General features: G+C 44.9%; 1 protein-coding gene across 1 annotated transcript in view; it reads left to right on the forward strand.

Moving 5' to 3' along the window:
- galnt9 (polypeptide N-acetylgalactosaminyltransferase 9) overlaps window positions 1-26,847 on the forward strand; it is a 282,752-nt gene that overhangs the window by 101,942 nt on the left and 153,963 nt on the right. The window contains exon 6 of the mRNA XM_060843904.1: window positions 20,539-20,656. Within this exon, the coding sequence (XP_060699887.1) occupies window positions 20,539-20,656 (118 nt within the window). The remainder of the gene's footprint in view (window positions 1-20,538; window positions 20,657-26,847) is intronic.

Here is a 26,847-nt window from a genome sequence, read left to right on the forward strand (position 1 = left end):
GAGTTTCTCTAGTAATTTCTGTTTTTGTTACTCAGTGACATCAGCTTATTTGCAGTGTGTAGAGTCAGAGCTGTACAGGCCTTTTGGCTCAACTTACCCGTACTGACCAGCTATTCTAAATTAATCTAGTCCCATTTGGTCCAGATCCCTCTAAACCATTCTATTCATACAATGCTTAAAGACCTCTGGATGGGTATAATTGTACCAGCCTCCACCACTTTCTTTGGCAGCTCACTCCATACACTCCACCATGGGAGAAAGAGTTGCCCCTTAGGTCCCTTTTACATCTTTTCCATCTCACCTGAAATCTATGCCCTGTAGTTTTTAACTCCCCTACCCTGGGGAAAAGACTTGGCTCTTCACCTTATGACCAGCCCTTACACACAATCATAAATCAATCAACTTGAGATGTAATTGTAAATCCGCCCTGCTTTGCAATTTGCCTGAAGCAAACTTCTCTCCAGTCTAAAGACAAGGAGATTAAAACAGCAGCACAAGGGGCCTTTAGTACAGACAGTCCCTGGGATGGGGCTGGACTACTTTCTAACAATCCCGCTACGATCACACGATGGTGTCCAATTGAACTTGTTAAGCTCAGAGGGTCAGTTAGTTACTTTTGTGGACAAGTGGAACACGCTGGAACAACCCAAATAGAAAAAAAGAGCTTTCACACAGCAAAAGGCCCCAGGCATCGTGATGTAAACAGAAACAATGTGCAGGGTTACAGGAATAAGATCGGCAAAGTGTCAAAGTGCACACAGATAGCAAATGCAGCCACAGTGGGCCGAACAGCCTCTTTCTACACCACGATTCAGTGATGGCTGCCCCTTTCAATGGCCAATAAAAGACCCTACAGCTGAGAGGGTCACTCATGCATGGACATGGATTGGGTAAATGGACTAAATGGAGATAATTCATTGCCACAGAAGGCTGTGGCGGCCAGGTCATTGAGTATACTTAATACGGAAATGGATGGTTTCTTGAGTATCAAGGACCATAAGACATAGGAGTGGAAGTAAGGCCATTCGGCCCATCGAGTCCACTCCGCCATTCTATCATGGCTGATGGGCATTTCAACTCCACTTACCAGCATTCACCCTGTAGCCCTTAATTCCTCGAGACAACAAGAATCTATCAATCTCTGCCTTGATTCTTTCGGCAATCGTGTAGGAACCGGAGTTGAAGACTGCCTTGAAGACATTTAGCGTCCCGGCCTCCACTGCACTCTGCGGCAATGAATTCCACAGGCCCCACCGCTGTGGAGCTCAAGGGTTACATGGAGAAAGGGGTTGACAAATGCATTAGCAACGAATGAAAGGCAGAGTGCACTCAATGGGCTGAATGGCCTAATTTCTGCTCCTACATCTTATGGAGCATGGTCACTTGGCAATCCCACCAGGCCCCATGGGTGCACACAATTTGAGAACCTATGAGCTTATAAATCATGGCACAGGAAGAGGCCATTCAGCCCTTTGAGTTGCTCTGATATTCAGTAAGATCATGGCTGAGCTGTTTGTGTTGCAAATGTTTCAATCCCATCAACCTTAATAACCCCTACTCAGCAAGAACCTATCCATCTCTAGCTTAACAATGCTCACTGACCTCATATCCACTCCCTTTGGATGTAGAGAGTCCCAAAATTACACAGCCCTGAGACATAAAACAATCCACCTCATGCCTGCCCTGAAAGAGTGACCCCTAATTTTAAAACACTGTCCCCTGGTTCTGGGCTGATCCACAAGAGACATAATTCCCATGTCCACCTTATCAAGGCCATTCAGGGTCTGACAGACATACTTGAATCCAGAGTGCCCTCCCTCTAAAACCCTAGGGGAATGGGCCCAGTCTGTCCAACCATCCCATGTGAGACAACCCACTCATTCCAAGCTAGTGAAGCTCCACTGTACCACCTCCAATTCCCTTGTATCCTTCCCTAACTAAGACCAATGCAGTATTTACAGTGTGCCCTCACCAGTGCCCTGTATAACTAAACACATCGATATAATATTTAATTCCTCTTGGATTAAAAGACTGCACCCCATTATCTTTAATTACTTGCTGTACCTACAGACTAACTTTTTGTGACTCATACACTAGAATACCCAGATCCCTCTGCACCTCAGAATTCCACAGTCCTTCTCCATTTAAGGAAGATGCTGCTTTTTCATTCTTCACAAAGTGAAGATAAGGTTGTATGTTTGCTCACTGAGCTGGTAGGTTTGTTCTCAGATGTTTCGTCACCATGCTGGGTAACATCATCAGTGAGCTTCCAGTGAAGTGCTGGTGTTCTGTCCTGCTTTCAGTTTCAGCGTCTGGATCTGTTAAGGTGGGTGATATCATTGCCAGAGGTTGGTAAATGGCGTCCATAATGATGTGTTTATTGAGGGAGTTCTGGTTTGAATGCCAGCTTTTAGGAATTCATGTGTGTGTCTGTTTAGCCTGTTCTAGGAATGATGTTGTCCCAGTTGAAATGGTGTCCTTCTTTGCCAGTGTGTAAGAATTCTAGTGAGGGAGGGTCATGCTTTGTGGCTAGTTGGTGCTTGTGTATCCTGGTAGCTAGTTTTCTGTCAGTCTGTCCGATGTGGTGTTTGTTGCGGTCCTTGCAAGGTAAAATTTTAAATGACGTTCACTTTGCTGATTGTTGGTACAGGATCCTTTAGGTTCATCAGTAGCTGTTTCGATGTGTTGATAGGTTTGTGGGCTACCATGTTGCCAAGGGGCCGGAGTAATCCGGTAGTCATCTCCAAGATGTCTTTGACGTATGATAGTTTGGCGAGAGTTTCTGGGTGTGTTGTGTCTTGTTTAGGTTTGTTTAAGAATCGGCAGGCTGTGTTTATCGGGTACCCGTTTTCTTGAATACGCATTCTAGGTACTTTCTTCTGCTGCTCATAGTTCTTGGATGCTGAAGTATGTTGCAGCCTGTTTAAATAATGTCCTGACTCAGTTCTGTTTGTGGGTGTTGGAATGATTGCACTTGTTGAGTATCTGGTCTGTGTGTTGCTTTCCAGCAGACACTGGTCTGCAACTCTCCATTGACTGTTTGTTCCACTTTGACATCTAGGAAGGAGAGTCTGTTGTAAGGAAGTTGTTACCGATATTGTAGGTTTCCTCTGATTTGTTCCATTTCATGTTGCCAAGGGTGTCATCCACATAGCAGACCCAAAGCTTGGGTTGGATTGTGGACAGAGCTGTTTGTTCTAGTCTGTGCTTCACTTCTGCTAGAAATCCTGATATTGGTGATCCCATGGGTGTCCCGTTGATTTGGTTGTCAGTCTTGTCATTGGTGATGAAGTGGGTGGTGAGGCACAGCTCTACAAGTTTGAGGGTGCTGTCCTTGGTGATGGAGCTGGTGCTGTCTGGTGGTTATGTCCTTGATTTGTTTCATAGTACAGCCAGTGTTTCTTTTGGCCAGGCAGATGTTAATGATGTGAACAGTGCTGTTATGTTAAAGGAGACCATGACTTCATCCTCTATCTTGGTGTCTTTGATGATATTCAGAAATTGTTGGGTGGAGTGGCGTGAGTCTTCTATTAGGTATTTCAGTTTACGGTGAGGTTCGTTTGCTACTCTGTACCGGGCAGTGAGGCCACAGGTCTGAGAGAAGCCCCTGGTTTGTATATCTTTGGTAATCCATAGAAACAGGGTGTGTTGGATTCATCAGGTTTCATTCTTTTGAGATCTGCCTTGTTAATTTCACCTGATTTGTGGAGTTTTAGTGCTGCTGTGATATAGTTTTCTAGCTGTGGAGTCAGGTCAATCGCCACCTGTTGGTAGGTGTCAGTATCTGTGAGTTATGAGGACATTACTGGGACAGACGAAACAGACACACACAGGAATTCCTAGAGGCCTGTTATTCAAACCAGAACTCCATCAATAAACACATGGATTTGGATCCCATTTACCAACCTGAAAAACAGAAATGATATCACCCACCTTAACAGACCAAGACAAATAGAAAGCAGGACAGAACACCAGCACTTCACCAGAGGCTCACTGATGTTACCTAGCACAGTGACAAAACATCTGAGAACAACCCAACCAGCTCAGTGCGCAAACTCAACCTGAGCTACAAATCTCAAAAATTACACAGAGTGAAGATTTTCACATTTTCCCACATTATATTCCACCTCCCAGATTCTGCTCCTTCACTCACCCTGTATGTTGAGAGACTTGTTACAGCTGATCACAAGCAAGGAAAGAGCTGGGCTTTGGATTCAGGTAAATGGAAACAGAGACAATTTGTGATGAGAAACAACACCATCAGGAGTAGATACCGAGCGTTGGGCACTAGAGATAGAAAGGTCTGATATAATGAATCCACATTGCTGCTCATCATGGGAGATGATCCATTTGATAGATAGCTCACCACTGATCTCTCTCCTGGTCAGGATCTACAGGTCCTGACTGTTCTCAGCAAGCTATAGTTTGGATATTTCCTAAATCAACCTGCTCAAAGATGTTCCAGAGGTGTGTAATAACACGCAGGACTGGACCTCAGAGATAGGGACACTTGCACCTTTACACTTATCTTTGTAGCTTATATTAAAGGATTTTAACATTAAATATTACCTTATTTCTTTATTTTCTATTTATTCTATGAAGACCTGTAATACAACTTTTAATTGTTTCTTTTACTACTTTGTGCATGAATTTTTTTTGTACATAGGTACCTTTTTACCCAAGGTGGCATTATCTGTGACAACATTAGACACTTTTCACTGTACTGGAGTACACATGACAGTCTGAAACTCTCCCACTGCACCACAAGAGCCTTACACACTGCAGTGTGGATTTATATCACCTGCATTACTTTTTATTCTTCCCTCCTCCACCAAATCACCCAGGCTCCTAACTACAAACACTGGGCACTAGGGGCAGTACAACAAAGTGAGGAAAGGTAGGAAGAGGGAGTGGACCTAACTAAAATAGAGTTTAATGAGGAATGAGACACTCCCACCCCTGTGGTGCCAGCCTCTCTCTGAAAGCTAGAAGCTATAGTTTATTGCATTGATAGCAACAGATTACACTGATGTGACAGACATTGTTAAAAAGACTAGAAATCATATATAAAACAGAGACTATGAGAAACCTTGATATTGTCTTACCTGTTAGAGATTGATGCAATCTCAGCACATTTGGCAGTGCTTAATGGGCTCCCAGCATTGACTCTTTCAGACCTTTACATCTTCAGCCACTGGAAGACAGAAAGTTTATACCTTCAGCTTCCCTTGTATCACAGAGGAGGCAACTGTCCAGACATGTCAGAGCTTCAGTGCTGCAGGAGACTCTGCCTCTGCAGGCAGACAGCATCTGGAATCTATATCTTCATTGAGGAAGCCATCGGACCTTGGAGCAGCTCCCCACACACCCTGCCAATCACTGTTAAAGGCAGTCTGACCTTGAATCCTATTCCAAGGATCAATAGCAGATCCAAATGGTGCCTCACAAACAATTACACACCTCTATACCTCAGAAGTCCCTGAGGCCTTCAATATCAAAGCCTTTCAACCTGAACTGCATTTCTGAAGTACCAACCCTATCCCCATACTCACTGTTGCTAATTGGTCACCAGGTCCATCCTTTAGCCAATCAGAAAAGAGCTTGGGTAACATCACAGCTATGACTATTTCCTCCTGCCACCACCAAAGGATGAGGAACACCTCAAGCCCCCAGTAAAAGACCCTACTCTTGGAATCACATTTTAAATTGCAGGCACTTATTCCACAAAGTGGGTTTGGTTCTCTCTAGTTGACAGGACCGAGGATTGACTTTGTCCAAAGTTTCAAGATGTCAAGGCGGAAAGCTAGGATTGGTTGGGAGAAACCATATTGGTTCAGGAGTCTGAGATTAGGAGGTATAGCCTAAACATTAAAGTCAAACCTTTTGGGTATGAAATCAGGAAACATGTCTGCACAAAAAAGGGGGTAGAAATTATTGTAATGTGTACCTTGTCCTTTAGAGAGTTCACCTTGTTGGACTCCACATGCTGTGTGTATACTCTATCTGACTCTATCTGATAGTTTGTCAGCGTGAGTTTGCAATAGCAGACATGGCAATCAGTGGGATGTTATAATGTCTACTTCATAACTTCGAATGTGTTTTCCTGTTTTAAATAAAGTAACCCACACAGTTCCCTAATCCCTGATGAATGAATGGTTATTAGAATGACAGACATTCTGCTCCAGATCAATTGTTTGTTTTCAACCTGAGACTGACAACCCTTTATTCATGGGGCTGTAGGACAAAAACCGATAGGTTGCAGATCAGTCACAATCTCATTCAAAGATAGAACAGGCTTGAGGGGCTGAATGGCCTTGTCCTATTTTTATCCAAATTCAATAATGTAATTTCTAGCGATGCCACTACACATTCACCTTTTACAAGGCACAGACAACAAAATAAGATTTGAAGATTATTTTATGCACATTAGTCATGCACCCTAGCGAAACAGAGTCTGGCGAATTAGTCTATAAGTTCAGGAAGGCACTGACGCGTTACCGCACTGCATATGTTCTGCTGATTGTCTAATGCCTTTTTATTTTGTAGCTATTTCACTAGCTGACTACAGAGATGGTGCAGACTTGGGCTGCACCTTAATACTTCTGTGATTCTGTGATCTGAAATAAAAGGGGAAGTTCTGGAAATATTCAGCAGGTCTGACAGCATCTGTGGAGCGAGAAACCGAGTTAATGTTTCAGGACAGTAACCTTTCATCACCAAAGGAAAGGTTGGAGGTGTAACAGAGGTTGTCCAGAGGCTGGGAGAGATGGGCATGAGAGGAAAAGATTAAGCACAATATGTTGCAATATGTTGGTGAGATTAAATTGTAAGAGAGATTGATGATGGTTTATGGTGAAAAGGTCACAGAAATGGGTCAGTTAAAGCAGAGGATAAGGACACAGTTACGATGAAAAAGACCTGGTGAAGAATGTTCCCATCGCCTGGAAAAATGCTGGAAGAACACAGGGACACCTCAGAGAGCGTGACCATGTGAATGTAAACCCTGGCGCCATACACAGCTGCCGCATCCCCAATACACTGGGGATAAGTCACTTATTTAGCACTGGAGCCTGCTGAGGACAGTACAGGATAGCTCACACACACCCTGATGACCCTTCCTGTCTTGAACAAGAGACAACTTTGAACATGTTTGTTGTGTGTTAAAGGCTCGCATCTGCGGACCTGGTAGAAGTCCTATCAGAGAGCCGTATGAGATGGGCGTGCGGGTTGGAGGTTTGAGTGGACAGCGAGTGGTGCAGTGCATGCACCTTTCCGGATGATTTTTGTGGTGTGGTGGTAGTGCTCCTACCTCTAGAACAGAGGTGTAAGTTTAAGTACCATCTGCTCCAGAGGTATGGCAAAGCATACCAGAGCAGGTTGATTAAAAAAGAAATCAAAGTGCATATCTCTACTGCTAAATTCCTGATACATCACGCACACATGTGCAACTCCTTGTTTTAAACCTTCAATGTCTGTCAGTATTCAATGTGCGAAGACTGTCACCCAGGTGGATTGTGTGGCACCAGCATTTATGTTCCAACCTGTCATCCCCTGTCTTGTACTGAGAGGGAACCAGCTGCCCAATAGACTGTTAGAATCCCCACAATGTGGAAGCAGGCCATTCAGCCCATTGAGACCATACTGTCCCTCCAAAGAGTATCCCATCCACACCCACCCCTGTAACCCTGCAAACCCCATAGCTAATCCACCTAGCCTGCACATCACTGAACGCTATGGGCAATTTAGCACAGCCGATCCACCCTGACCTACACATCTTTGGACTGTGGGAGGAAACCCACGCAGACAGGAGGAGAATGTGTAAACTCCACACAGACAGTCGCCTGAGGCTGGACTCGAACCCGGGTTCCTGGCGCTGTGAGGCAGCTGTGCTAACTACTGAGCCACAGTGCTGAATGTCCAAACACTGGCTCCTCCCCGTGACTTGGCAGGAATTGGCAGATGTGGATTCTTTAGGCAAAAGGGAGGACTGCAGATGCTGAAGATCGGAGTTTGGATCAGAGTGGTGCTGGAAAAGCACAGCAGGTCAGGCAGCTTCCGAGGAGCAGCAGAGTCAATGTTTCGGGCAAAAACCCTTCATCAGGAATGAGGCTGGAGTCTTGGGGGTGGAGAGATAAATGGAGGGGGGTGGGGCTGGAGAGAAGGTAGCTGAGAGTGCAATAGGTAGATGGAGGTGGGGGTAAAGGTGATAGGTGGAAAGGAAGATTGACAAGTAGGATAGGTCATGAGGGCGGTACTGAGCTGGAAGGTTCGAACTGGGGTAAGGTGGGGAGGTGGGGGTGCGGGGAATAAGGAATCTGGTGAAGTCCACATTGATGCCCTGGGGTTGAAGTGTTCCGAGGCGGAAGATGAAGTGTTCTTCCTCCAGGCGTTGAATGGGAAGGGAGTGTCGATGTCAGAGGCCCTGCATGTCCTCAGCGGAGTGGGAGGGAGAGTTGAAGTGTTCGGCCATGGGGCAGTGGGCTTAGTTGGTGCGGGTATCCCGGAGATGTTCTCTGAAGTGCTCTGGTGTCCTGTAGGTGTCCTGCCTCCCAAGGTAGAGGAGAACCACATTGGGAGCAACAGATACAGTAAATGGCATGTGTGGAAGTGCACCTCAGAGGTCTTTAAAATGAAAGCATTGACTTGCATTGTTTCCTCAAAGTCAGAGCGTTCTAATGTTCCACGCCAGGATTTGAAGATGAAATCCAGGCTGACACTTGCATGCTGCGCTGAGCAGGAGTTTCACAGTTGGAGCTGTCATCTTTCTGATGCTCTGTCAGAGAGGGACTCTATCAGCTTTCTCAGGTGGATAGAGAACAGCCATTAGCACTATTGCAAAGACCTGCAAGGGAGTATTTCTTGGTTTCCTGGCCTGTACTTCGACCTTAACCAGCATCCGATTATCCGGTTATTATCACGCTGCTGTCAGTGGGATTTTGCCGTGCACAAACTGGCGATTGTGTTTCCTACATCACAACAGTGACTGCTCTTCAGAAAACACCCTTATCGACTGTGAAATGATTTAAAATGCCATGCGATTAGAGAAGTGTGAATTCTGTACTCTCCACACACACACACTGCCTGACCTGATGGGTTTCCAAAGCTGACCTTTTCTGGTGAACGTTGATTTTGCTGCACTTGCTTTTTGATGATGATGAATATGGAGTTTGGGAATTGTACGAGTAGCACTTTAATTCACGGCCATACGTGTAGTTTTAAGCAGCAATACTTCACAGAAAATCCAGCCTCTCTCTTTGAAATCAGACTGAAATGTTGTATTACCACAACTCAGCTAGTTATCTGTCTATATATTTAAATTCATTTAGTTGCTATGACATTTAGTGTGTCGTGGGATATAGAAACAAAAATTGGATTTCAAACCAAAGGAGTATGAAACAAAGTCCATTATTGTAAAATAAATCAAATTGGTTCAGGCTATTCATCAAAGAAATTCCACCTATTTTCTCCAAAGCAGACAGGGACAACTAGCTTCAGAGAGGGAAGGCTGTGGATACAAAGAGTTTCCTTTAAGTAGTCAGTTCTGTGCACCAACAACATTTATATAGTACCAAAACATTTTAAAGACATCCCAAGTTTCTTTATGGAAGCAATTGTTGAAAATATCCTGTCACTAAAACGCTTAAGAGTTGGAAATGACTCTGGAAATTATGAAAGCAGAGTTGCTCTCAGGTAACCCACCAATGGCTGACCTTCCCTAATAAGAACAGTTCCCTACAAACGGTGACTGCTCTGTTCTGAAGAGTCAAATTGGATTTAGATTGTTAACTCTATTTTTCCCACCACAGACCTGCTGCATTTCTCCAGCTTTTTCTGTGTTTGTTTCAAATAACATGTTCATGGCTGGGTCTGCCTTCCCTTTAGCTGCCTGTCACATACCTTACAGCTCTCTATAGAACTTACAGCAACATCTCACCAAACTGATTTGTCAGCCATATCCCCAAAACCTTCAACAATTGTTTGATTTTATTTAATCATGTTTCCTTTTAGCAGCACTCATCCAGTGTCTATTCTACAGCTTCTGATTTGCATAGATACCTAACGTACCTGTTAACATAATTTGCGAAGAAATAAACAATTGAATCCTTTATGTGATTCCTCGAGTAGACAGTGAAACTTTCTGATGGTAATTTGGCATCTGAATGTAAGTCATTCCTAGGGAGTGATCTTTAGGAGCATGAGTGATTAACTCAGATTGCTCGTTACTGGAGGTATGAGCATTCTCAAGCTTGTTCCAAAAGTGCCACCCAGTCAGAGAATCAAACCTAACAGCAAAGATTTGGTTTTAGGTTTTCCAAGTGTGAGCTAGTTGAACCACTCTGTCTGGTTTGGAAAATATAATATTCAGTCAAATGTATTGACACTTGCTAGAAGTGACATTCATTGATTCACTGGGTTCTATCCTCTGCATTCAAAAGGAATGATATTGCGGCATTGAGGAGCTGAGAACTCTGCTTTGCTTTTTCCAAGGCAAAGAGTCAGTGAATCATAAACACATACAGCACAGAAACAGACCCTTCAGTCCACCTTGTCCATGCCGACTAGATATCCCAACCTAATCTAGTCCCATTTGCCAGCATTAGCCTATATCCCTCCAAACCCTTCCTATTCATATACCCATCCAGATGCCTTTTAAATGTTGTAATTGTTCCAGCCCCCACCACTTCCTCTGGCAGCTCATTCCATACACACACCACCCTCTGTGTGAAAAAGTTGCCCTTTAGGTCCCTTTTATATCTTTCCCCTCTCACCCTAAACCCATGCCCTCTCGTTTTACACTGTCCTACCATGGGAAAAAGATCTTGGCTAATCACTCTATCCATGATCTTATAAACCACTCTAAGGTCACCCCTCAGCCTCCAACGCTCCAGGGAAAACAGCTCCAGCTTATTCAGCTTCTCCCTATAGCTCAATTTCTCCAAACCTGGCAACATCCTAGTAAATCTTTTCTGAACTCTTCCAAGTATCACACCATTCTTCTGAAAGGAAGGAGACCAGAATTGCACACAATATTCCAAAAGTGGCCCAACCAGTGTCCTGTAGCATGACCTCCCGACTCCTGTACTCAGTGCACTGACCAATAAAGGCAAGCATGCCAAATGCTGACAATCGACATCCTTTTGTCCTACATCATAAATTATTATAATCTGTTGTGACGGGGTTTTTCTTTTCAACAATATTGAAATATTGAACCACCAAGTGACAGTTGTTTTGAAGGAGTTAGTGATTAGTATAATGTATATCTAGTTAAGTGGCAGGTTAATTAGCGCACTAATACAGTGCAACAATTAGAATGATAATGACCAATGTCAGCAGTTCCTACAAATGGAGGAGGGGTTTGTCTGGTGTTGAACGGATAACTGTACACAATGGAAGATAGTAACTTGTCTTAGCAACTTATTTCAGACACCAGTGATTGCGGGGGTGATTTTCAAACTGTGCATCAGGTATGTCCCTTCCAATGTCCACCATGTTCTTAAAACAGTTAGACTTTGAGTCCCAGACACTCAAACATATGTGTTTTTTAAAATTGTGGCTAACCAGCATTCTATACTTCCCTCCTGTCGAAAAAATCATTTTCTTCTCCTAACTGATTTCCCTGCTTTTTCAATCAGCAAGTCATGAGGATCTGAATCGATCCCCCCGAGAGTGTGGTGGGGGGAGATTCAGCCATGTCTCTCTCTCTCTCTCTCTCGGAATGGAATTAGATCATTATTTAAAGATAAAAAGGCACTGAATAAACATGTGAAAGGGGAAAAAAACAGTTACAAGGTCAAAGAGAGAGGCAGGGGATTGAGATCAGCTAACCTGCTCTTCCAGAGAGTCCGCATGCGGACTAATCTGTTGTAACTCACAGGCGATATTCGATGTGCCATTAAGAGACATGTTTGTAGTGTCAGCGTATCATAGCAGAGCAGAATAGTAGAAAGCTCTCAGTCTCCATCTTCCTGAGTTCTGTCCTCTTGAAGCATGACACACTAAGGGAAGCATGCTACAGTATATTCTAATTACGTAGCTTGAGTCCAGACACAAAAGTGCCCATGACTGCAATATACATTATAAATACCCGAGTTGTAGTGAACCTACAGTATATTTTGTCTTTCCACCTCATATCATGGCCTCTTTCTGCGCTGTGACTTCAAATAGTTTACAATCCTGAAAACGCTAGATTATCATTTCTAGTTTATTTCAGGTGGGAAAAGTCTTCTAATAAATCTTCTACTTTGAAAAACAAAAATGCTTGGTGTTTTGATTTTCCAACCAGAATAACTGTTTTAGAATAAACAGATGACAGCTCCTAGAAAAACATCAAAACAGTTATTTGTGGAAAACCTTTCATTAAATCCCAGTTCTCTCCCAGGACCTGGATGGCAATATTTTATTTCTTTTGCTGTTGTGCACAGTGTCAGCTTAGGTCTGGTCAATAACACTTCACTCCCTGAGTGAGAGACATGTGGATTCAAGACTGACTGTAGATTCTGAAGACAGAGACGAAGTACTGAGTACCGCTGCAGACTGAGAGTGTGCTGTGCTGCTGGCTGAGACATTTAACCAGGATCTTACATGGTAGGAACTGAGATGGGGAGCAATGTCTTCACCAAGAGACTGGGGAGCCTGTGGAATTTTCTCCCACTGAAAGCAGCTAAGGCCAAAACATTGAATGTTTTCAAGAAGGAGTTAGGTAGAGTTCTCAGGGCTAAAGGGATAAAAGGGTGTGGTGAGGAAGCGAAAACAGGGGATGGAGTTAGATGATCAAAGTAGACAAGCAGGAGGCTGGAAGAACACAGCAAGCCAGGCAGCATCAGGAGGAGGAGAAGGCAACATTTCAGGTATAACCCTCTCTAACTGAAATGGACAATCAGCCTACATCATTTAGATTTCAATTTCGATTTAGACTTTATTGCGACTTGTATTCAACTGCAAAAGTCCAGGAATACAGTGAAAAGTTTTCAATGTCTCCTCACACGGCACCATCTTAGGTATGAGTACTGAGGTACAAGAGCGTAAGAACAAGGTAGAAAGAAGTAAGCAACAAAGTCAAAAGTTAATCATTATAGTCACTCTTGTTTTAATTTAAAATAAACAAAGTTAAAAGCTAATCATTACAGTCTTTCTTAGTATGAAGTTGAAAATAAAGAAATACGCTAAAAGTTTAGCCATTGCAGTCTTTCTGAAGTGCTGGGGCCACTATATTGAAGGGGGAGAGCAGGGTCGAAGGGCTGATTGGCCTATTCCAGCTCCCATTTTCTTTTTTTTAAAAGTTGATAAAGATTGTATGGCAGTACTTTGAAGAGAATTATTGGAGATTTCCCAAGGCTAATATGTAACCCTCAAGATCAGAGAACAGATTTTCTGACTGTTATCAAATTGATGCTTGTGGGAGCTTCCTGTACTGAAAATTGACTGTCCCGTTTCTGACATTATAACAGCAACATTACTACATTGGTTGTAATGCACAATGAGCTGTCTGATGGTGATGAAAGGGATTAGATCAATGCAAGGCATTCTTTTAACTGTGCATTAACTAAAGTCCTTCTGGCTAGCTCTCTATATATCTCTTTGAGATTACAATTCATCTCTCCTCATAGATATGTCTATTAGAGCTGGTTACAAACCCCTCTTTCTGAGCAGTTTGGCAGCACAAGTTGAACAGGATGGTCTATGTCGTCAATCCATTCAAGTCCCGGTACTCAGTGAAATGAAAATGTGCTCACAGGCAAATTTCACATCAGACCCACTCTGTTTTCTTTCTCTGTTTCTGATGAATATTGTGTGTTCACTGAGATGAATGATGTCTCCACTGAGGGCTGAAAGATTCCTCTTCTCTACGTTTAGATCCAGCAAACACAGCAAGCGTGATAACATTCTGAGGAAGGCTGTCACAGTACAACTCCCAATCTCAGGCCACGATTTGCCTGCACAGTGATGGTCATTTGAAAAGGGAAGCCCCCTGTTATTAAACCATAAGATATCAGAGCAGAATTAGGCCATTTGGCCCATTGCATAAGCTCCACCATTCAATCACGGCTGACATGTTTCTCAACACTATTCCCCTGCCTTCTCCCAGAAACCCATGATCCCCTTACCAATCAGGAACCTATCTGTCTCTGTCTTAATGACTTGGCTTCCACAGCCTTCTGTGGCAGTGAGTCCCACAGAGTCACCACCCTCTGGCTGAAGAAATTCCTGGTGGGAGGAGGGGAAATGAGGATACTGGTGAAGTCCAACTTAACCCAGTTCCAACCTTCCAGCTCAGCACCATCTCCTCATGACCTGTCCCACCTGCCAACCTTCCTTCCCACCTATACGCTCCATCCTCCTCTCCGACCTATCACCTTTACCCTCACCTCCATCCACCTATTGCACTCTCAGCTACCTTCCCCCCCAGCCCCACTCCACTCCCATTTATCTCTCCACCCCCGAGGCTCCCAGCCTCATTCCTGATGAAGGGCTTTTGCCCGAAATGTCGATTTTCCTGCTCCTCAGATGCTGCCTGACCTGCTGTGCTTTTACAGCATCACTCTAATCCTAGCTTTGAAATACCCTTCCTAAACCTCTCCACTTCTGTCTTCTCCTTTTAATCATTCCTTAAAACTTGTGTCTGTGTTGAAACTTTCGGTCAATTTTCCTCCTATCTATTTATGTTGTTCACAGTTAATTTTCTTAAAGACTCTGGAGAAGTACATTGAAAGATGTTACTGTGTGATGCATGTGGTTTTATAAATGTAAGTTGTTACTGTAGATAAGGAATATAAAATATCAAATATTCCTTACCTCTGTGGTTAATCAACTGCTGGGAGATATAGACCCACACTATAGGCTGCTGGGTGGTATAGACCTGCACTATAGGCCGCTGGGTGGTATAGACCCATATTATAGCTGCTGGGAGGTATAGACCCACACTATAGGCTGCTGGGTGGTATAGACCTGCACTATAGGCCGCTGGGTGGTATAGACCCATATTATAGCCGCTGGGAGGTATAGACCCACACTATAGGCTGCTGGGTAGTATAGACCCACACTATAGGCCGCTGGGTGATATAGACCCACACTGTAGGCTGCTGGGTGGTTTAAACCCACACTATAGGTCGCTGGGTGGTGTAGACTTGCACTGTAGGCCACTGGGCAGTATAGACTCGCACTGTAGGCCTCTGGGTGGTATAGGCCCACATTGTAGACCCACTGGGTGGTTATAGACCCACACTATAGGCCTCTGGGTGGTGTAGACCCACACTATAGGCTGCTGGATGGTATAGACCCACACTGTAGACCCACTGGGTGGTTATAGACTTGCTCTATAGGCCACTAGGTGGTATAGACCCACACTATAGGCTGCTGGGTGATATAGACCTGCACTATAGGCCACTGGGTGGTATAGACCCACACTTAGGCTGCTGGGTGGTATAGACCCACACATAGGCCACTGGGTGTTATAGACCTGCACTATAGGCTGCTGGGTTGTATAGACTCACACTGTAGGCCATTGAGTGGTAGATACCTGCCCTATAGGCCACTGGGTGGTATAGATCTACACTGTAAATTGCAGCAGCAGCTACCATCGAGAGGCAGCTGCAGGGAAAGTGTGCCTTGGGACAGACGGGCAGCTCGCAGCCTGAAACAGGCTGCACCTCCGGCCTGCTCACTCACTCCCCTAGTATCGCCTGACTGAGCATCCCCCTGCAGCCTCACAGCAGCATCCCCACCCTGCCCTGTACATCGGTGCAGTCAGTGAACCAGGCAGACAGTCTCACTGCTCCAGCAGTCCTCTGTCAAAGAGGCATGCATGGCGTCAACCTCACACCTGCACCTGTGCCAACCCTCAATGTGCCACTCCTTCCATCAAGACATCCAGGTCCCTGTTGGGGAACCAACTTCCCTTTCTCCAACATGTTCCAATCCTGTCCATCAATGAGCATCGATCTTTTAAAGATGGTGAAACTGGAAGGCTGTGTGGGTCATGTGATGGATATCTGGTGAGTGGTGAATTGCACTGGGATTGGCACATGGTAAATCAGGCTGGGATTAAATATAATGGATGGCGCAGGGGTGGGTAATAGTGATTATTTTTACTAAATTCATTCATAGGATATAATTGGTTGGCCCAGAATTTATTACCCATTTCTAATTGCACACAGGATAGTTGAGAGTCAACTCTTTTGCAGTGGGACTAGATACATATGTAGTTCAGACCAGGGAATGATGGCAGGTTTCCTTCCCTAAGAAACATTCTTGAACCAGATGGGGCTTTTACAATGGTTTCATGGTCATCAAGATGCCAATTCTCTATCTTATTGAATTCTTTTTTTAACCATCTGCCGTGGTGAGATTCAAACCCACATCTCCAGAACATTAGCCTGGGGGTCTGGAGTCCTAATCCAGTATAACACCACCTCCTCAACAGTAACACTTTGGGTCTGGTAAGTTACAGCAAGAGACCTTGCTAGGTCTTGGGGAAGAAATCCTTCCACATCCCAACACAACTCAGACTTAGCCAAGGGAAAACTGTCAGATTCAAGGCCAGTATCACTGGGCAGGGCAGCACTCCCTCAGCACTGCACGGGAACTCTCAGTCTCAATTTTTTGCTCAAATTTTCAAAGTCAGATGTGAGAACACCACTGACCAAGCCAAAGCTAAGACAATTAACACAAACCATTCGTTCAATATTGCCGCTATTTATTACTTGTCAAGTCAACACTGTTTGGAACTTTGGGTTAATATATTCCTTTCCAGAAGAATTGCAGCAGAATGTTTAATAACAGAAACCTTTTCTCGATACTGCATCTGGAGATTATACCATCTGTGCTCCATTTGTTACTGCTACAGCGACAGCACTAAAAGCCTGAAATCCAGAATTTCTTTTTTTTCATGATCATTAGTGGGCAAATGGAGAGAGAATGGGAGAGGGAAAGAGGAACTTTTAATGGTGCCAAGTACTCAGAGTGAGTAATTGTTGCTGTCACACATTTGCAACAACAGCCTACATTTATATCACTCCTTTAACACTGTAAAAACACTCTGAGCTGCTACCGCGGCAACTGTCAGACAGCTAATGTTCATCCTCGAACGATAAATTCGGATGGATTGTTATGCAGAGAACTACATCCCAGTTAGTTTGACATCTGTGATCAGAATCTTTGTTTCAAGATGTCATAGAGAAATGGGTGGAAACCCCTCGTAGAGCCAAGGTCTTTTCCCTGGGGTGGGAGAGTCCAGAACTAGAGAGCATAGGTTTAAGTTGAGAGGTGAAAGAGTAAAAAGGGACCTAAGGGGCAACTCCTTCATGTGGAGGAAGGTATGTGTATGGAATGAGCTGCCAGAGGAAGTGGTGGAGGCTGGTACAATTACAGCATTTAAAAGGCATCTGGATGGGTATATGAATAGGAAGGGTTTAGAGGGATATGGGCTGAGTGCTGGCAAGTATGGTTGAGAGTAGATTAGGATAGCTGGTCGGCATGGATGGGGTGGACCAAAGGGTCTGTTTCCATGCTGTACATCTCTGTGTCTCTATATTACAAGGAGGAGGCTGGATTCAAAGTCAGGCTTAACCAACCTGATTGAATTCTTTGAAGAAATCACAAAAAGCAAAGATAAGGGGAATATAATGTAATTTACTTAGAATATCATGGAGCCAATGATAAGGTACTGCATTGACAAACAGTGGACTAATGTCAGCCTCTGTGGTGCAGAATGGTAAGTAAGCAAACTTCAGCTCCAAATGCAGAGAGTGGGATATATACAAAATAGCCTGAAGTTCATAGAATCATGGAGTCCCTACAGTGTGGAAGTAGGTCATTCGACCCATCCAGTCTATACCGACCCCAGCGCAGGCATTATTTCACCCAGATCGATGCCAGGTCCATTGATCTTCCCATCTTAGGGAATCTGAGAGACATTTTCTAAATTTGCAGACAACATCAAATTTTGGGAAAGGCAGTTAATGAAAAGGAAAAGAAATGTAGCAAAACACAAGAATACATCACAAAACTCTGCAGGATGAGGGGGTGATTGGTGAAGGTATTTCAGTGTCAGTCAGTGTGAGGTGATATGTTTCGTTTGGGAAAATTAAGAAGACCGCAGTCTCAGTTAAATGAAGCAGAGAATCAAAGAACCTGAGTGTACAGAAACACACATTGTCGCTCAAAAGTGACACAGGCTCCACATAAGTCAACAAAGCAATTGGGGTTCATTTTGACAGGGGTAGAACTGGGAACAGTTAATGTTGTAGAGCAGTGGATAATGTCTTTGAGTTTGAATCCCCCTCCAGGTAGTCAAAGATGCATTTATTGCCCATCCCTAGTTGCCCAGGGAGAAGCTAAGAGTCCACCACATTGTTGTCGATCTGGAGGTTGGCAAAGATGGCCAGATTCCTTCCCCACAGGATATCTGTGAGCCATGTGATCACCTCTAACATTCCAGAGTATGTCCTGAACTGAAGCTTCTCCATTTCCCCACTGGAATCTGAGCCCGAGAACAGCAGACTCGGGCTGGGAGGAACTAGCCCAGTGAGCTCACCATTCCACCATGACTGCCTCCCCTCCACACTCCCTCGCTAAAGGGAATCGTTATAGGGAAGGGAATCTGGATTAACAGGTCACAGAGAAAGGAAGAGGAGATAATGAGTGTGTGAGATAAAGAAGAGTGTGGGAGAGGGCTGATGTGGAACAGAGGTTTTTGCTGAACACAAGTATTAAGGGATATGGAGTTAGCAGGTGTATGGAGTTAGACAACAGACCAGTCACAATCTCATTGAATAGGGAAACAGATTCAAGGGGCTGAATGGCCTACTCCTGTTCCTATGGTATCAGTTTCAGTTGTATCCCTGGGAGATAAGGAGAGATGAATGAACGTGCAAAGAATCTTGGGGAGCGTAATGGCACAATTGTTCATAGATTCATAAGGTATAGGAGCAGACTTAGGCCATTCGGCCCATCGAGTTTGCTCTGCCATTCGATCATGCCTGATCTGCTCCTCACCCCAATTTTCCTGCCTTCTCTCTATATCCCTTCAATCCATCACCAATTAAAAATCTGTCTTACTCCTCCTTACATTTACTCACTGTCCCACCATCCACCGCAGTTTGGGGGAGTGAATTCCACAGATTTACATCCTTTTGGGGAAGTAGTTTCTGCTCCTGTCTGTTTTAAATTTGCAACCCCTTATCCTAAGACTCTGACCCCTCACCCCAGAATGCCCCACAAGAGGAGGCATCCACTCCATGTCTATTTTCTCCAAATCTTTTATCATCATGAATACCTCCATTTGACCTCCCCTCATTGTTTTAAATTCCAGAGAGAATAGGCCTAAACTATTCAATCTCTCTTTATATGACAAACCCCTCATCTCTGGGATCAATCTCATCCACATAAGACAAATGACCTGTTTCTACACAGCTGATTCATGTATTATCAGGCTGGGGGATGGTTAGCTCAGTTGGTTGACAGAAACTGTGTAGTACAGAGCAGTATCCATAATATGGGTTCAGTTCCCACACTGGCTGAGGATACCATGAAAGGGTCTCCTTGTCGAGAGTATAGTGACCCTCAGATTAAATAACCATCAGTTATGCCTCTCTCTTGTGAGAGAGTTACCACGACAGTGCCTTTATATCAGGCCAAAAATTAATCATCTCTTGTCTTCAGTGCAGTTTGGGACTGTGTTGTGACTGGGTGAGTCAGCGCATTATAGCACTGGGTTAATCGTGTGTTACAGCAGTGACTATCCTTCAGAAGTAACTGCAGAGAGCTTTGGGAAATCCCAAGGTTGTGAGAAATGAGTTATGGAAATGCAAGTTGGGTTTTTTTTATCCTTTTTACTTGCCACGTTTTTCTCAAGTGGGCTTTTCGATCTTAATCATGTTCAAAATTTGAATTGCGTCAACGATACTTGATATTGTATTGAAAACACACAGTGTACCTCTTCAATTTGAATTTCGAAGCTTAGAATGAAAGAGATCAGGGCAGAATGACTATTGGGATTACAGTGTTTAAAGATCTTTGACCATCCTCCGAACTGAGATTTGAAGGCATACGGCTTAAAAACTGAACTCTAATATTTTGATTGAATTCATGAGGAAGATTAGAACAGATTCATGTCGAGGACCTGTCTTGTGGAAGGAACATACTGAGAAGAAACTTAGGAAAAAAGGATATTTGCATTCTCAGTTCCACTTCATGTTTTGTAAATCTACAAGGTAACCTGTTGGGTATTTGTCAGCAATCTCGATATTTATGTAATACTTAATATTTTGTCGACTCAGCAGCTCAGACTGTCTGTAATTTGGAAATGATGTGCACCAGTTGAATTATGTTGGGTCACCAAAACATGCAACAGTGAAGGGGGCCGTTCAGCCCCATATGCCTGTGCTAGCCATTTGGAAGGGCTCTCCATTTGATTCCAGACTGCTCATTTCCTTTCATTGCAAGCCCCTACAAATAGTCCACCCTCAGGGTGTTACATGGAGTCAGCATTATCTTCTGAATCGGAATCACATTTCTCTCCCCTCTTTCTGTGCACCGTAGGACCCCAGCGATGATTGGCTGTTCTTTTGTGGTTCATCGCGAGTATTTTGGAGAGATCGGACTTCTTGATCCTGGCATGGAGATCTATGGCGGAGAGAACATTGAACTGGGCATGAGGGTGAGTGAGACACTTGTGGCTTCTTCAGAAAAGCAGACAAAGTGAATTGTAGGTTTCATATCTCTTCTTGTTATTGAACCAACACTTTGCAAGCAGTCAAATGTAACCCAAAGACCAACCAATGATTGATTTAGGATCAGTGAGTAGTGTACATAGAACATAGAACAATACAGCGCAGAACAGGCCCTTCGGCCCTCGATGTTGTGCTGACCTGTGAACTATTCTCAGCTCATACCCCTACACTATCCCAAAATCATCCATGTGCTTATCTAAGGATTGTTTAAATCTTCCTAATGTGGCTGAGTTGACTACATTAGCAGGTAGGGCATTCCACACCCTTACCACTCTCTGTGTAAAGAACCTGCCTCTGACATCTGTCTTAAATCCATCACCCATCAATCTGTAGCTATGCCCCCCTCATACACGCTGACATCATCATCTTAGGAAAATGACTTTCACTGTCTACCCTATCTAATCCTCTGATCATCTTGTATGTCTCTATCAAATCCCCTCTTAGCCTTCTTCTTTCCAATGAGAACAGACCCAAGTCTCTCAGCCTTTCCTCATAAGACCTTCCCTCCAGACCAGGCAACATCCTGGTATATCTCCTCTTCAGCTTTTCCAATGCTTCCACATCCTTCCCATAGTGGGGTAACCAGAACTGTACACAATATTCCAAGTGTGGCCGCACCAGCGTTTTGGATAGTTGCCAAATGGATTGCTTGTTATGCATTCAAAAACTTACTGAAGTGTTCCAGCAGGTTACATTTCTTCTCTTTGTGAATTATTTTCCGTGTAATGTTACTCCTACTCTGTTGTTCCTACTGAAAACAAACAAAACGCTGGAAATCACAGCGGGGTCAGGCAGTGCCAGTGGAGAGAGAGTCTGGACATGAAATATTAGTTTGCTCCCTCTTCATCGATGCTGGCTGACCCGCTGTGATTTCCAGCGTTTTGTTGTTTCCAGGCCAGATGCAGCGTCTGCAGTAACTCACTCCTGCATTCTGCTGTTCTGACTTGATCTCTGTTTCTCCATCTGTTCAAATCGACTCAGCTATTGAAGAGTGATAAAGCACAGAGGGAGACATGCCTGACTGCTTTCTTTGGATATTACTGTGAGGGCATGGATGTGGAGTACTGGCTCAGTATTACAGTGAAAAGATCAGCAGGGTCATGTGCTCAAATCTCTGAAATGGGGGGTGGTGGAGGAGGGGTGCTTGATCCCACAACCATGACAGTGAGGCATGCTCAATACTTGATCATTACTGTCTCCAGGTCACGTTGTTTTATTTCAAGAACTTAAAAATCTGGTTATAATTCTCAAAAGATGTGGTAGAAATGAAGGTTTTTTCTTGCTCTGGCTCGGCCACTCCCTGCAGTGAGACAGGTCAACCCCCTCAAAGCTTCCACAATGAATGAGATCTTTAACAGGAGAGGTGGTAGATAGCGGGAGAACGGGGGGAGAGACAGGACAGACTTGGTTACTCTCAGCGATACACATCAGACCTTCTCAGGAGTTACCCAAGACTGTGGAAGGCTTGTCTCGGTTCTCTGCGCAGTTAGTTCCTACAGCGGGGAGCTTAACTGGAAGGAGTTCTAGCTCAGTAATAGTGTTTCTGTTCCTTCGTCAGGGGGCACAGAGGTGGGAGAATTCCTGCTTCCACAATGCTGACCTCAGTTTTTTGGCCTGGTTGGGGTGGGGGATGGTGGTGGCAGTGGGGAGCATGGTGATGGTGGGGATGAGGAGTATCTTTCTGGATTGGGAGCTGGGTCAGGTGACACTGGGTTGTCAAGCTCCTGGGGCTGTCTGGGAAGGCAGAGCCACTTCCCTGCCTCTCCGGCACTGAGCTCAAAATTTAAAACCAAAGATTACATCAAAATACCTCTTGCCCTCACCCTCTCACCCGCTATGTCTCATCCAGTCAACCCATACCACTACAGTCAACCCTAGGTCCCTAATATCCCTTTCACAACTGATGTTCATCTACCTATCCCCACCCCCTAAACCCTCAATGCAATGACATCATATGCCCATTTCCAATTCCTCCTCATGCACCATCTACTCCCAATTATCCACCACTGGCAATCAGAAACTAATCAATCTCCACCTCAGACAGACTGCAACCCTAATCCTCCCCAGCTCTCTGTGGGAGAGAATTCCAAAGGTCCAAATCCTTCTGTGTAACAAATATTCTCCTCATCTCAGTCCTATATAACATCCCATTATGTTAAAACTGTGCCCCTGGTTCTAGATTCTCCAGTCAGGGGAAACATCTCCACCTGCATCTTCCCTGTCTCTCACGTTTAGTATTTTGTAAGTTTCAACCAGGTCACCTCTCATTCTTTGTAACTCGAGTGAATCCCGGCCCAGTTTGTCCAATCCCTCCTCACAGGACAGTCCCACCGTCCTGGGAACAAGTCTGATCAACCTTCAGTAAGCTCCCTCTCTGACAGGGATATCCTTCCTGAGTTCCCACAATACTCCAGGAGCAGTCTAACCAATGCTCCTTTACAATTAGAGCAAACCTTCACTGCTCCTGTCCTCAAATCCCCTCACGATAAAGGCTAACATTCCACTGGCCTTTCTGCTGCACCTGTACATTAGCCCTCGGTGAATTATCGACAAGAACACCTCGGTCCCTTTGTACATCTACACTTTCCAATCTCATACCAGTTAAAGAACACTCTGCTCATCTCTCTGTCCAACTAACATGGATAATCTCTCATTTTCTATCTGCCCATACACTGAGCCTGTCCCAATCCTCTTGAAACCACTTTATATCTTTCTGACAAACACGCCCTTAGCCTTGTGACTTCTACAAATTTGGAAATATTACATTTGGCCCCCACGTTCAAATCACTTTTTTTTACTATTCAGTGGTTATACATGCTTGTCACTGGCTGGGCCATCATTTATTGCCCGTTTCTAGTTGTCCCTTGAGAAGGTGGGGGTGAGCTGCCTTCTTGAACCGCTGCAGTCCATGTGTTGTGGGTAGAGCCACAATGCCCTGAGGGAGGGAATTCCAGGATTTTGACCCAATGACAGTGAAGGAACAGTGATATATTTCCAAGTCAGGATGGTGAGGGGCTTGGAGGGGAACTTGCAGGGGGTGGTGTTCCCATGTATTTGCTGCCCTTGTCCTTCTAGATGGAAGCGGTATGGAAGGTGCAGTCTGAGGATCTTTGGAGAATTTCTGCAGTGCATCTTGTGGATGGTACACTATACTCCTATTGAGCGTCAGTGGTAGAGGGAGTGGATTTTGTAGATGTGGTAGCAATATTTATGGTGAACACCATTCCCCAAGTACTTGATCCCTGTGGTAGCTGCCATTTCTCGACATCTATCGCCAGATGGCCAGTTCCAAAATAAGGAGTGCTATCACCAAAGTCTCAGGCATTGAAATACAATGTTTGTACAGGGTATTGCTTGCACATGTACCTCTCCCCTCCCCACCTTCCCGTGAGCACTCCGAACACACCTGAATTCCTTGCTATAATGTCCCCCAGTAATCAGCGAATTCCATCTCAGCAACTCCCTGTGGTCTTACAGTACAGTCAAGAATACATAATGAGCATGTGAGAAAACAGCGAGATCAGAGAAGCTGCCAAGTGGTTCACACATCAGCTCCTCTCCAACATAATCCCTAATTAAATCGAGGGCCATTCACCAGCAGAGAAAGCCAATCTCTATACGAAAGCACCAAGGAGACATAAAAAGGCCATCTCTGTTGATTGAAGTTGTCAGCTGGTGAATACGTTAGGTATCATCGGAGTTTATAAAATCACTAGATCAGCCGGGAATGTGGGACATCAGATGTGGGAGTGGACTTAGGCCATTCAGCCCATCGAGTCTGCTCACCGTTCAATAGGATCATTGGCAGATCTGATCAGTCTCAGCCCCATGTTGCTGCCTTTTCCCTATAACCCATGATTCCCCTCACTGATGTACACTCTCTGTCTTGAATTGACTTAATGACCCAACCTCGACAGCTCTCTGCAGCCAAGAATTTCACTCACCTCTGACAGAAGAAATGTCTCCTCAGCTCTGCCTGAAATGTGCAAGTCCTTTGGTGCCCTGTGGTCCTAGGCTCTCCCACAAGGGGAAACAATCTCTCGATACACATCCTGCCAACCCCCTGAAGTGTTTCAATAAGGTCACCTCTCATTGGTTGCTGAGCTGGTAGTCTCACCCCCAGGAGTAATGACTCAACAATGTGGCTAATTCCAACATAGCAGGCGGAGAATTTCAATTTAGTTTGCTGAGTGAATCGGCAATAAAAAGATAGTCTCAATGCCGGTGACTGTATTACTGCTGGATTGCCATTAAAACCCCCTTGACTCACCAAATCTGTTGTACACAACCAGGTCTGACCTTTAGGTGACCCCAGAACCATTGCATTGGGGCTGACCTGTTACTAACAAGCCAGACACTCACATGCACACACACACACACGGGAGCACATGCACACACATACAGGAGCATGCACACGCACACACGCGCATGCACACACACTCCCACACATGTGCACACACACATGCGCACACATACACGCACACACGTGCGCACACGCATTCACACACATGTGCACGCATACACACACACTCACACGCATGCGCACACACATACACATGCGCACGCACAAACATACACACACATGCGAACACACACACGTGCACACTCAAGCATACACATACACACGCGCACACCAACATACACACACGTGCACACACATACACACACTCACATGCATGCGCACACACAAGCATACACACTCACACGCATGCTCACACACATACACACACACTCATACACATGCGCGCACACGCACAAGCATACACACACACGCACACACATACATACTCACACACATGCGCACACGCACACACACACACTCACACGCATGTACACACACATGCACACACACACATGCGCACGCACAAACATACACACACATACACTCACACATGTGAACACACACGTGCACACACAAGCATACACATACACACGCGCACACCAACATACACACACACGTGCACACACATACACAGACTCACACGCATGCGCACACACAAGCATACACACTCACACGCTTCTTCACACACATACACACACACACATGCGCACACAGAAGCATACACACACATGCACACACACACACTCACACACATGCGTGCACACACACAAGCATACACACACACGCGCACACACATACATACTCACACGCATGCGCACACGCACACACACACTCACACGCATGCAAACACACATACATGCACACACGCATGCACATACACAAGTATACACACATTCACACATGCATACATACACACATGCAAACACACATATACACCTACACGCACACACACACTCACACACTCATACACATGTGCACACACACTCACACACATGCACACACATGCGCACACACAAGCATACACACATGTGCACATACACGTGTGCGCACACATACACACACACTCACACACGTGCACATACAAGCATACACACACACACATGCACGCACATGCACAGACACACGCTCACATGCATGCGCACGCACACACACACACACACACACTCACAGGCATGCACACACACATACACGCACACACTCACGCATGCGCATACACAAGCATATACACATTCACACATGCGTACACACACACATGCAAACACACATATACACATACGCGCACACACAGTCACACATATGTGCACACACACATGCACACACATGCGCACACACAAGCTACACACACGTGCACACACACACGTGCGCGCGCACATACACACACTCACACGCATGTGCACATACAAGCATACACACACTCACACACATGCGCACACACACACATGCACACACACTCACACGCATGCGCGCACGCAAGCATACACACCCACGTGCATATACACATACACACATATACACATGCATGCACACACACACTCACACACATGCACACACAAGCATACACACACATGCGCATACACATACACAAACACATGCGCGCACACACATACTCACACGCATACGCACACACAAGCATACACACACATACACTCACACACATGCACACACACAAGCATACACACACACACATGCGCACGCACATACACACACATATACATACACGCACACGCACACACTCACACACATGTGCACACACATACACACACACATGCAAACACA

This window comes from Hemiscyllium ocellatum, chromosome 24, assembly GCF_020745735.1.
Source record: "Hemiscyllium ocellatum isolate sHemOce1 chromosome 24, sHemOce1.pat.X.cur, whole genome shotgun sequence".
NCBI classification, from domain to species: Eukaryota; Metazoa; Chordata; class Chondrichthyes; order Orectolobiformes; family Hemiscylliidae; genus Hemiscyllium; species Hemiscyllium ocellatum.